We start from the raw sequence: 14,477 nt of genomic DNA on the forward strand, positions 1-14,477 counted from the left end.
TACAGGTAGCTTTATATATATAGTGTATATACAGGTAGTTATATATATAGTGTATATACAGGTAGTTATATATATATAGTGTATATACAGGTAGTTATATATATATAGTGTATATACAGGTAGTTATATATATATAGTGTATATACAGGTAGTTATATATATATAGTGTATATACAGGTAGTTATATATACAGTGTATATACAGGTAGTTATATATACAGTGTATATACAGGTAGTTATATATATAGTGTATATACAGGTAGTTATATATATAGTGTATATACAGGTAGTTATATATATAGTGTATATACAGGTAGCTTTATATATATATATAGTGTATATACAGGTAGTTATATATATATAGTGTATATACAGGTAGTTATATATATAGTGTATATACAGGTAGTTATATATATAGTGTATATACAGGTAGTTATATATATATAGTGTATATACAGGTAGTTATATATATATAGTGTATATACAGGTAGTTATATATATATAGTGTATATACAGGTAGTTATATATATATAGTGTATATACAGGTAGTTATATATATATAGTGTATATACAGGTAGTTATATATATATAGTGTATATACAGGTAGTTATATATATATAGTGTATATACAGGTAATTATATATATATATAGTGTATATACAGGTAGTTATATATATATAGTGTATATACAGGTAGTTATATATATATAGTGTATATACAGGTAGTTATATATATATAGTGTATATACAGGTAGTTATATATATATAGTGTATATACAGGTAGTTATATATATAGTGTATATACAGGTAGTTATATATATAGTGTATATACAGGTAGTTATATATATAGTGTATATACAGGTAGTTATATATATATAGTGTATATACAGGTAGTTATATATATATAGTGTATATACAGGTAGTTATATATATATAGTGTATATACAGGTAGTTATATATATATAGTGTATATACAGGTAGTTATATATATATAGTGTATATACAGGTAGTTATATATATATAGTGTATATACAGGTAGTTATATATATATAGTGTATATACAGGTAATTATATATATATATAGTGTATATACAGGTAGTTATATATATATAGTGTATATACAGGTAGTTATATATATATAGTGTATATACAGGTAGTTATATATATATAGTGTATATACAGGTAGTTATATATATATAGTGTATATACAGGTAGTTATATATATAGTGTATATACAGGTAGTTATATATATATAGTGTATATACAGGTAGTTATATATATAGTGTATATACAGGTAGTTATATATATAGTGTATATACAGGTAGTTATATATATATAGTGTATATACAGGTAGTTATATATAGTGTATATACAGGTAGTTATATATATAGTGTATATACAGGTAGTTATATATAGTGTATATACAGGTAGTTATATATATATAGTGTATATACAGGTAGTTATATATATATATAGTGTATATACAGGTAGTTATATATATATAGTGTATATACAGGTAGTTATATATATAGTGTATATACAGGTAGTTATATATATATAGTGTATATACAGGTAGTTATATATATAGTGTATATACAGGTAGTTATATATATATAGTGTATATACAGGTAGTTATATATATAGTGTATATACAGGTAGTTATATATATAGTGTATATACAGGTAGTTATATATATAGTGTATATACAGGTAGTTATATATATAGTGTATATACAGGTAGTTATATATATAGTGTATATACAGGTAGTTATATATATAGTGTATATACAGGTAGTTATATATATAGTGTATATACAGGTAGTTATATATATAGTGTATATACAGGTAGTTATATATATATAGTGTATATACAGGTAGTTATATATATAGTGTATATACAGGTAGCTTTATATATATAGTGTATATACAGGTAGCTATATATATATAGTGTATATACAGGTAGTTATATATATATATAGTGTATATACAGGTAGTTATATATATATAGTGTATATACAGGTAGTTATATATATATAGTGTATATACAGGTAGTTATATATATATATAGTGTATATACAGGTAGTTATATATATATAGTGTATATACAGGTAGTTATATATATATAGTGTATATACAGGTAGTTATATATATAGTGTATATACAGGTAGTTATATATATAGTGTATATACAGGTAGTTATATATATAGTGTATATACAGGTAGTTATATATATAGTGTATATACAGGTAGTTATATATATATATAGTGTATATACAGGTAGTTATATATATATATAGTGTATATACAGGTAGTTATATATATATAGTGTATATACAGGTAGTTATATATATATAGTGTATATACAGGTAGTTATATATATAGTGTATATACAGGTAGTTATATATATAGTGTATATACAGGTAGTTATATATATAGTGTATATACAGGTAGCTTTATATATATAGTGTATATACAGGTAGTTATATATATAGTGTATATACAGGTAGTTATATATATAGTGTATATACAGGTAGTTATATATATATAGTGTATATACAGGTAGTTATATATATATAGTGTATATACAGGTAGTTATATATATATAGTGTATATACAGGTAGTTATATATATATAGTGTATATACAGGTAGTTATATATATAGTGTATATACAGGTAGTTATATATATAGTGTATATACAGGTAGTTATATATATAGTGTATATACAGGTAGCTTTATATATATATATATAGTGTATATACAGGTAGTTATATATATATAGTGTATATACAGGTAGTTATATATATAGTGTATATACAGGTAGTTATATATATAGTGTATATACAGGTAGTTATATATATAGTGTATATACAGGTAGTTATATATAGTGTATATACAGGTAGTTATATATATATATATATATAGTGTATATACAGGTAGTTATATATATAGTGTATATACAGGTAGTTATATATATAGTGTATATACAGGTAGTTATATATATATAGTGTATATACAGGTAGTTATATATATAGTGTATATACAGGTAGTTATATATATAGTGTATATACAGGTAGTTATATATATAGTGTATATACAGGTAGTTATATATATATAGTGTATATACAGGTAGTTATATATATATAGTGTATATACAGGTAGTTATATATATATAGTGTATATACAGGTAGTTATATATATATAGTGTATATACAGGTAGTTATATATATAGTGTATATACAGGTAGTTATATATATAGTGTATATACAGGTAGTTATATATATAGTGTATATACAGGTAGCTTTATATATATAGTGTATATACAGGTAGTTATATATATAGTGTATATACAGGTAGTTATATATATAGTGTATATACAGGTAGTTATATATATATAGTGTATATACAGGTAGTTATATATATATAGTGTATATACAGGTAGTTATATATATATAGTGTATATACAGGTAGTTATATATATATAGTGTATATACAGGTAGTTATATATATAGTGTATATACAGGTAGTTATATATATAGTGTATATACAGGTAGTTATATATATATAGTGTATATACAGGTAGTTATATATATATAGTGTATATACAGGTAGTTATATATATAGTGTATATACAGGTAGTTATATATATAGTGTATATACAGGTAGTTATATATATATAGTGTATATACAGGTAGTTATATATATATAGTGTATATACAGGTAGTTATATATATAGTGTATATACAGGTAGTTATATATATATAGTGTATATACAGGTAGTTATATATATATAGTGTATATACAGGTAGTTATATATATATAGTGTATATACAGGTAGTTATATATATAGTGTATATACAGGTAGTTATATATATAGTGTATATACAGGTAGTTATATATATAGTGTATATACAGGTAGTTATATATATATAGTGTATATACAGGTAGTTATATATATAGTGTATATACAGGTAGTTATATATATATATAGTGTATATACAGGTAGTTATATATATATAGTGTATATACAGGTAGTTATATATATATAGTGTATATACAGGTAGTTATATATATATAGTGTATATACAGGTAGTTATATATATAGTGTATATACAGGTAGTTATATATATAGTGTATATACAGGTAGTTATATATATAGTGTATATACAGGTAGTTATATATATAGTGTATATACAGGTAGCTGTACACAGTCTATGGAGCTCTGTGCTCTGTATTGGGGGTCTCTGGAGCTGCTCCCCCTCCCCATACACTAGAATATACCTGATCCATGTGCTGGGCCGGGGGTCAGAGCCTGAGCCGTGTGATACTGAGGGGCTGCAGAGGAGGCATTACCTGCACATGCGCACAAGGCCTTTATGGTCCAGAACTGTCCGGGGGTAAAGGGGTTAATAATAATCCTGCCGGGACTGTGACCGACCTACCGTATATCTGTGTAGTAACCCTGGTAACAGGACCTGTGTGATGTCACATGGGTGGGAGGGGTCAACAAGTCACATGATCAGATCCTGCTGTTATCTCTTCATAGGCTAGTAGGCTAAAGGACCTTTAATGACATCACAGTCACATGACCACTTGTTAGGCTCTAGAGATGAGCGAACCGTAAAATATTCGTTATTTGTTTCGAATAGCCGCTCAATATTGGACTATTCCATCGAATATCGAATCCCATTATAGTCTATGGGGAAAATGCTTTGTTTCAGAGGATCCCACCATTCGACTCAGGAGGGTCACCAAGTCCACTATCACACCCCAGGAAATGATGCCAAAACCTGGAATGCAACTGGGACAGCAGGGGGCGCATGTCTGGGGGCATCTAACATGCCCAAGTCACTGCTTTACCCCAACATCACAGCCTAACAACTACACACTTTCCACACTCAAAAAAAACCTCTATCAAAATGGGAAAATACCTGGAACCCTTCTTTCTTCCCCAATTGGATGGACACAAACCCAAATTCAAGCTAAAGAAACATTAACAAGCCCCCCCTTAAATCACGTTGCCCATGACAACCACAGATGGAATAGATAATGGGAAATCCATCAGTCCCCACCCTGACCTGTCATTGTAGATGTGTGTGATGTGGTAAGACCTTCCAAAATTCACTTTTATGGCCCTTAACAGGAGCCTTTTCCAAATTAAGTTACAGTCCCTTAAGCTGAGCTACCAGCAGAGACTGAGGCCCTTAGAGTGAGTAGAGCCTTTACAAAACAGTGTTTTTGGCCCTTGGAGTGAGTTGAGCCTCTAACCAGCAGAGTTTGGGGGGGAATCAGGGTGTATTGAGCCTAGTAGGAGCAGAATTGTGCAGCGCTGATGGTACAGGAGGAGGAGGAATTGTAGAGGATGAGCACACACATGAAACTTCATGTCGGGGTGCTTGACACAGGTGGACATGAAAATGATGGGTCTATCCAGTGGCTGTTCATTTTGATGAAAGTCAGCCGGCTGCGCTTATCTGTGATTATGCCACCGGCTGCGCTGAAGACTCTTTCCGATAGCGCGCTGGTGGCAGGAAAGTATCTCCAATGCGTACAGCGCAAGTTCCAGCCACAAATCCAACTTGGAGACCCAATAAGTGTAGGGAGCAGAGGGATCGGAGAAGACAGGGCTGTGGTCGGCCAGGTACTCCCGCAACATGCGCCTATACTTGTCCCTCCTGGTGACACTAGGCCCCTCAGTGGCGGTAGTTTGGTGTGTCCCAGACCTTGGAGAGTGTGCCCCTGCGGGTGTGGACCGGATGGCAGTTGTTCGCCTGTTGGAGGAACTCTCCTGTGTGCCGCCAACGACAGTTGATGGAAACATCTCCATCATATTCTGCACCAGTTGCTTGTGGCAATGACTCATGCGACTGGCCCTCTCCTCTACCGGAATAAAATTAGAAATATTTTTATACCAGAAGTCAAGGATTGCAAAAAATCCAGTAGTTGTTGCTCTCCAGGATTTTGACAATGCGTTTTTCAGTTGAAAAGCACTCCAACATGTATTCAGCCATGAGTGCCAGAGTCTTACTTGGCATAACTTGGCTGCCCCCACCGGAATGGTCACTCTCCATTTCACCCTATCTGTGCTGCAGCAATGGGATGCAATGAACTTCCCCGCTAGCCTCCTGTGTGACAATGAGATCTGCCACTTTGTCATCCTCCTCCTCTTCATCCCTCAATATACGCTGTGAAGCTGACATGAGTGTGCCCTGACTATCCTGCTGGGATGTTTCAGCTCCTATGCCCGACTCCTCAGCGTCCAATGCGTTATCCCTGATGGTGATGAGGGATTCTCACATCACACACAGAAGCGGGATTGTGACACTCACGATTGCGTCGTCACAACTGACCCTCATGGTTGACTCCTCAAAGACACGCAAGATCTCGCATAAGTCTGCCATCCATGGCCACTCATGGTGCAGAAGCTGCGGGAGCTGACTCTGAGGAACCCTTGGGTTTTGTAGATGGTACTCCATCAAGGGTCTCTGCTGCTCACACACTATACTCAACATGTGGTATGTCGAGTTCCAGCGTGTGGGGACGTCGCACAACAGCCGGTGTTCTGGCAGATGGAGGCGTTGCTGGAGGCTTCGGAGGCTAGTAGCGGCTACTGTAGACTTGCGAAAGTGGGCGCACAAGCGCCACACTTTCACCAGTAGCTCGGCTACATTGGGATATGTTACCACTAAATTGAACACATGGGCCAGGCATGGAACGTGTCGGAGGTTGGCAATCTACAGAGCCGCTACCAGGTTGCGGCCGTTATCACACACGACCATGCCTGGGCCAAGGTGCAGCGGCGAAAGCCATGTTGCCGTCTCATCAAGGAGGGCATCCCTCACCTCTGAGGCAGTGTGCTGTCTGTCCCCCAAGTTTATAAGCTTCAGCACGGCCTGCTGACGTCTCCCCACACCAGTGCTGCAGCGTTTCCAGCAGGTAGCTGGGGTCAATGTGATGGCGGAGGAGGTGGAGGGTGGTGGTTCAGAGCCCCTGCCAGGAATGTTGGGCGGGGAAATGAGGTAGACCGCTCCAGTTTGTGACATGGTCCCAGCCTCAACTACATTCACCCAGTGTGCCGTCAGTGAAATGTAGCGTCCCTGTCCGCATGCACTTGTCCATGCGTCAGTGGTCAAGTGGACCTTTGTGCAAATCGCGGAACTTAGGGCCTGCCTGATGTTGCGTGACATGTGCTGGTGCAAGGTGGGGACAGCACAGCGGGAGAAGTAGGGACGGCATAGCGAGGTGCCGCACTTGCCATCAGGTCATGGAAGGCCTGAGTTTCCCCAAGCCAGAATGGCAACATCTCCTGGGCCAGGAGTCTGGAGATGTGCGCGTTTAAGGCTTGTGCATGGGGGTGGGTAGCGCTGTATTTTTGCCTGCGCTCAAAAGTCTGGGAGACAGTGGGTTGCTATGAAGAGGCGCATGATGGTACAGGAGAAGGAGCTAAGGCAAGAAAAGGGGAGGATGAGGGAGAACTCTCCAAAGTGGCGGAGGCAGATGTGGAGGTTTCCTGGCTGGTGGTCTGGACTGCAGCGCCAGCACTGGTGCGGTGGGAGAGGCAGTGGCGGTAACGCTGGACGACGATCGTCCTGCGTTTGCTCTCTGCCACTGAGCCCAGTGCATGCTTTCCAAATGACGGCGCATGGCAGTGGTCATAAGTGGTCTATTCAGAGCCCCTACTCAGTTTGGAGTTGCAGAGTGTGCAAACCGCAGTATATTTGTCCGCTGCACATACATTTAAAAAATTCCACACCACCGAAGACTGTGGCCTCGATGTGGGAGTTTTTCTAGGCTGGCTACAGGAGGGAACATTTTGGACCCTGCTGGCTGTGGCCTGGCTTCGGTGAAACAGCTGTCCTCTGCCTCTGGACATGCCTCTGCCTCTAGCCACCCTCTTTGTTGCTGCACTTCTCTCCACATCTACACTGCTCTCCCCGCTTGACATCCACCCTGTTTAATGTTTAAGGGTGCATTCACACTAAGTATACGCTGAGCTGATTCTGAACGTAAAACACATTCAGAATCAGCGCGTACAAAGCAAATCCCATTCATTTCAATGGGAGCCGGCATATGAGCACTCCCCATTGAAATGAATGGGCTGCTTTTCTCCCTATTGGTTTCAATGTGATATGCGCGTATCACATTGAAACCAATAGGGGAAAAAAGCAGCCCATTCATTTCAATGGGGAGCGCTCATATGCCGGCTCCCATTGAAATGAATGGGATCTGCTTTGTACGCGCTGATTCTGAACGTGCTTTACGTTCAGAATCAGCTCAACGTATACTTAGTGTGAATGAACCCTAAAATTGGCATACTGTCAAGGTGTTTTCTCAAGTCAGTGTCAGTAATATAGTATATGAACATAAATTCATAATAGTCGTGAAGCCATGTCATTTACCAGGCTAAAAAGTAGCCGATGTGTTACTCCAGGTTACAATCTATGTGCCAAATTTCATCCAAATTCATTCAGCCGTTTTTGCGCGATTGAGTAACAAACACAAATTTTCACATTTATAATATTAGTAGGATTATATTATACAGTGAACCCTATATTTTATATTGAGTCATTACTAGGGTTGAGCGATCGTGTTGAGAAAATTTCACAATCGTGATCGTAATTCTGAACACGATCTTATTAGGTGGGATTGAGATCGGTGATTATTTCTCACAATGCTTTGCTACTGGCCAAGCATTGTGGGAAAAGTTAACAATGTTAGCCTTCATACGGCGTATACGCTGCGCTCATTCTGAGCGAGGCGTATACTCAGTGTGAAGGCTCCGCTGCAGTTCCATAGGAATGAATGGAAGCAGCCGGCACACAGCTTTAACCCCCTGCGCACCAGCTGCTCCATTCATTCTAATGGGAGACTAGCTAACATCTCTAGTAGCTACTTACCTGCAGAGATGGCTGGTCCGGTGCCCAGTGTTCTCGTTCTTCTTCGCTTCGCTGCCCCCGCCTCCCAGGTTAGTTTTACAGAGCTAGGAATAAGGCGGGGCTTGTGGCTTAGGAGAGTGTGGGCGTGTACAGGGCGGGAAGACATCACGTCTCCCCTCCCAGTACCCGCCCACACTCTCCTAACTCGCCCACACTCTCCTAACCTGGGAGGCAGGGGGCAGCAAGGTGAAGAAGAACGAGAACACCGGGCCAGCCATCTCTGCAGGTAAGTGGACACCAGGGGGAACTAAGTAGCCAGAGGATTAAAAAAAAAAGATCCTCTGGCTACTTAGTGATTAAAAAATATCACTACACAGCGTGAATTCTAACAATTAAAGCGTTCAATTGTTACATTCCATGCTGTATAGTGAATAGGATTGTTTTTAAAATCCGATCTCCGATTAGTAAAAAAATCCCATTGACTTGCATTGGGATCGAGTTCGAATGAAAAATGATCGGAAATCGGATTTCAAAATCGATCCTGAAAAGTCAAGATCGGCTCAACCCTAGTCATTACAAACAGAGGGAACTTTTCCAAATGTTTCTTTCTGTTAATGTTGAGGATTACTTGTTACAGCCAAGGAAAACACAAAAGTCATTATCTCAGGAGATCAGAATATTATATAAGACCAACTGTAAAAAATGATTCAACACAGAATTGTTGGCCAAATGAAAAGTCTGTCCAGTAAATGGCCTCAATACTTGGTGGGGGCTCCATGAATGACGGCATCAATGTGGCAATGTGTCCTGGAGGGATCGCCTATGGCCCTGCAGAGCTTGTGTTAGGGAAGCCCAGGTTGTATGATAGCAGCCTTCAGCTCGTCTGCATTGTTGGGTCTGGGGTCTCTCATAGATTCTCTATGGGGTTAAGGTCAGGCAAGTTTGCTTTTGAATCATAGTGATACTGCAGTTATTACACCAGTTCTTGGTACTTTTGGCAGTGTGGGCAGGGGTCAAGTCCCGTCGGAAAATAATAATTCCATCTCCAAAACACTTTCCGGCAGAGGGAAGTATGAAGTGCTCTGAACTTCCTGTTAGATGACTGCACTGTATTTGGTCTTAATAAAACACAATGGAACTACACCAGCAGATGACATGGCTCTCCAACCATCAGTGATTGTGGAAACTTCAAACTAGACCTCAAGCTTGGATTGCTCCAGACTCTGGCACCAAACTAATGAAATGCAAAATTTACTTTAATCTAAAAACACCTTTGACCACTGAGTAACAGTCCAGTTCTTTCTCTCCTTGGCCCAGGTAAGACGCTTCTGGTGTTGTTTATCGGTCATGAGTGGCTGACACCTGGAGGTGACACTTATAGCCCATGTCCTGGATATGTCTGTGTGTGGTGACTCTTTAAGCTCTGACTCCAGCCACAGTCCATTCCTTGTCAATCTCCTGCAAATTTTTGAATGGCCTTTTCTTAACAATCCTATCAAGGCTGCGGTTATCCCAGTTGCTTGTGCACCTTTTTCTACCACACTCTTTCCTTCCACTCATCTTTCCATTAATATGCTTAGATACAGCCCTGTGTGAACAGCCGCTTCTTTAGCAATAACCTTTTGTGGCTTCCCCTCCTTGTGGAGTGAGTCAATGATGGACCTTCTGGACATCTGTCCGGTCAGCAGTCTTCCCCATGATTGTATCACCTACTGAACCAGACCAAGGGACCTTCTTAAATGCTTAGGAAGCCTTTACAGATTAATCATTCTAATTTTCTGAGATAATGACTTTTGGCTTTTCCTTGGCTGTAAGCTATAATCATCAACATTAACAAAAACACTTGAAAAAGTTCCCTCTGTTTGTAATAACTCAATTTAATATATGGGGGTCACTTTTTCAACTGAATTACTTAAAAAAAAAATCTTTTTTAATAATATTTTAATTTATTGAGATGCACTTGTAAGTAACATGATAAATGGTGCTCAAATGTGACAAGAAAAATGACAATTTTCTTTTCTAATTATTAAATAAAGAATGAAACTGATATGATGAATAATTGAAAACATGTTAGAGGGGAAATGGCAATGAAAGTATACTAAATAAGGCACACGGAACAAAGACAATGTAAGGGACTGAGGGGAAAAACAACATTAAATTAACACCAATAATTTAATCTAAAAATACAGTGCATGTAAGTTCCTGGTTAATACCTAGACGGGTCAATCCACTTACATCCACTCCTCCCCGGTGTGAGTTTTTTGATGTTCAATAAGATTTGATTTCTGAGCAAAAGATTTCCCACATTCTGGGCATGAATATGGCTTCTCCCCTGTATGAATTCTCAGATGTTTAACAAGACATGATTTACCCAAAAAACATTTCCCACATTCTTGGCATAAATATGGCTTCTCCCCTGTGTGAGTTCTTTTATGTTCAACAAGACTTGATTTAACCAAAAAACATTTCCCGCATTCTGGGCATGAATATGGCTTCTCCCCTGTGTGAATTTTCAGATGTTTAACAAGATATGATTTACACATAAAACTTTTCCCACATTCTGGGCATGAATATGTCTTCTCCCCTGTATGAATTCTGAGATGTTTAACAAGATATGATTTACACATAAAACTTTTCCCACATTCTGGGCATAAATATGGCTTCTCTCCTGTGTGAATTCTCCTATGTTCAGCAAGATTTGATTTCTGAGAAAAACATTTCCCACATTCTGAGCATAAATATGGCTTCTCCCCTGTGTGAGTTTTTTTATGTTCAGCAAGAATTGATTTAACCAAAAAACATTTCCCACATTCTGGGCATGAATATGGCTTCTCTCCTGTGTGAATTCTCTTATGTTCAACAAGATGTGATTTACCCAGAAAACTTTTCCCACATTCTGGGCATGAATATGGCTTCTCTCCTGTATGAATTCTCAGATGATAAACAAGAGTTGATTTCTGAGTAAAACATTTCCCACATTCTGGGCATGAATGTGGCTTCTCCCCTGTGTGAATCTTTTGATGTTTAACAAGAGTTGATTTATGAGTAAAACATTTCTCACATTCTGGGCATGAATACGACTTCTCCCCTGTGTGAATCTTTTGATGGTTAACAAGATTTGATTTAGAGGAAAAACATTTCTCACATTCTGGGCATGAATATGGCTTCTCCCCTGTGTGAATTCTCTGAGGTAAATCACCCCTTATGCACCTTTTATTTTGATTAAGAGACTGTGATGAATTAGGAGAAAGATCTTTCTTCTGAAGGGCTGAGGGTATATCTGGGGTAATGGCATGTTCTTCATATGGATCTTCAGTGATACCATGATCCTCTGCTTTATAATCTGTAAATATCAGATGTCCCTCTGAGCTCCTGGTACAGTCATCTGACAAGAAGAAAACTGATGTTACTATTTTTGAATAACACAACCTTATAAGTATATTCCCCACTGAGCTGCCGATGCCTGAGACACTTCAGACCAAGTGAAGAAGTGAATTCAGTGGCACAGGCAGCAAATGACGGCAGCGCGGCCTACTTCATTAGTATTCACTGTGCTGAGACGGAGATCAGTGATAGTGAATAGTAATGAAGCGGGGCAGGAGACACCATCATTGCTCTAGGTCACTGTAGAGGGGAACAAAATCTATGTTTGCTTAAATATGTAAGTCAGTACTCCAGCCCTAACCCATCTCTTCAACCTATCCCTAACCAATGGATCCTTCCCTTCCACCTTCAAACATGCCACCGTCAAAACTATACCGTCCTTCAAACCATCATCTCCACCCAACTACTGCCCCATCTCAGTGCTCTTGCACACCTCAAAACTCTGAACTATCTTCCTATCTCTCGACCAACGAAGTCTTTGACAGACTTCAGTCAGGCTTCAAACTCCATCACTCCACAGAAACCGCCCTAACCAAAGCCGCTAATGACCTTCTAACTGCCCAAGTCAAGTGTCACTACTCTGTGCTCCTTCTCCTTGACCTGTCTTCTGCCTTTGACGTACTCAACCACTCCCTCTTGTTAGAAACTCACTCATCCAAAGGCATCTCAGAGCTGGCCCTATCCTGCATCTCCTTATACCTCACCAAACCGCACATTCAGTGTTTCCCATTCGCATACCACCTCCTCGCCATGCCCTCTTTCTGTAACTTTCCCTCAAGGCTCCGTCCTAGGACCCCTCCTGTTCTCCATCTACACCCTCGGCCTTGGCCAACTCATAGATTCTCATGGTTTTCAATATCATTGCTATGCTGATGACAGTCAAATAAACCGCTCTGTTGTCCAGAGTTCCAAAGTGTCTAGTGGCCATAGTTTCCTTTCTCTCCTCCCACTTTCTCAAACCTAACATGGTAAAAACTAAGTTCATCATCTTCGCCCCACCTCATACGGCCCCTCTACCTGACCCAACTAGCAAAGTTAATGGAATCACACTTACCCCTGTCCAACGGGTGCATTGCCTTGGGATAACCTTGGACTCTAACCTATCCTTCAAGTCCCATATCCAAACCCTCAACACTTTCTGCCGCCTCCAACTCAAGAACGTTCATCGAATCAAAGTCCATGCCCTCATAATCTCCGGCTTGGATTACTAGAAATATCTTCTCCGTGGCCTCCCAGCGAATACTCTCAACCCCTCCAGTCCACCTTAAACAATGCAGCTGCATTAACATACCTCTCCCTTCGATCTTCATAGGTCACTCCCCTCTGCCAATCCCTTCACTGACTACCTGATGCCCAGCGAGTAGAACTCAAGTTACTAACACAGACATACAAGCCATCCACAACCTGTGCCCTCCATACATCTCTGACCTATTCTCCCACTACCTGCCCACATGTAACCTCTGATCCTCCAAAGACCTCCTACTCCGCTCTTCACACAACTGTCTCCAAGATTTCTCCTGTGTAACCCCAATACTCTGGAACTCCTTACCAAGAAACATAAGACTGACCCTCACAATCACAAGATGGCCCTGAAGACTCCCCTATTCAGGAAGGCCTACAACCTCCAATAACGCTACTGTCACCACATCCCCATCTGTACAGTCTCTCCCCTCACCTTCTGTCTCTATCCCTCTTCCCTCATAGACTACAAGCCCTTGCGGGCAGGTCCATCTATCCCACTGTGCCAGTCGGTCATTGTTAATATTATACAACACTATGCTAAAAAAGCGCACTGCCACAAAAAATGTTTAGCAAAAAAATATATAAAGCTTTATTTAAATACATTTTAAAACATATATAAGACAGAAATAATGAATGGGGTGATACAACCAAACAGAACAATGAAGGCCCAAGATGGAATACTAATGGTTGATGATGAATAAATGACACTTACATTACATATATATAAGGATATGTGAAACATCCATAGTTTCTAAAGTGCATATATAACATACATAGTTTTTTAAAGTGCAAATATTCTGTGAAATAACATGATACCAAGTAGTAAATTACCTATGGGTGGACCTTCATGTAGTGAACGCGACGCGCGTTTCGCCACTACCGTGGCTTCGTCAGGGGGAAAAATAGAAAAATCTATTTTTCCCCCTGACGAAGCCACGGTCTATTTATGCCTATTTATATTGCTTTGCCAATTTTTGCCCT

At 38.7% G+C, this 14,477-nt stretch overlaps 1 protein-coding gene across 1 annotated transcript in view; it reads right to left on the reverse strand.

The window, feature by feature from the left end:
- LOC142195170 (uncharacterized) overlaps nucleotides 1–14,477 on the reverse strand; it is a 215,400-nt gene that overhangs the window by 36,096 nt on the left and 164,827 nt on the right. The window contains exons 8-9 of the mRNA XM_075264778.1: nucleotides 11,106–12,229; nucleotides 10,995–11,005 (exon numbers count right to left, since the gene is read on the reverse strand). Coding sequence (XP_075120879.1) covers nucleotides 10,995–11,005; nucleotides 11,106–12,229 — 1,135 coding nt within the window. The remainder of the gene's footprint in view (nucleotides 1–10,994; nucleotides 11,006–11,105; nucleotides 12,230–14,477) is intronic.

The sequence above is a fragment of the Leptodactylus fuscus genome, chromosome 1, assembly GCF_031893055.1.
Source record: "Leptodactylus fuscus isolate aLepFus1 chromosome 1, aLepFus1.hap2, whole genome shotgun sequence".
NCBI lineage: Eukaryota > Metazoa > Chordata > Amphibia > Anura > Leptodactylidae > Leptodactylus > Leptodactylus fuscus.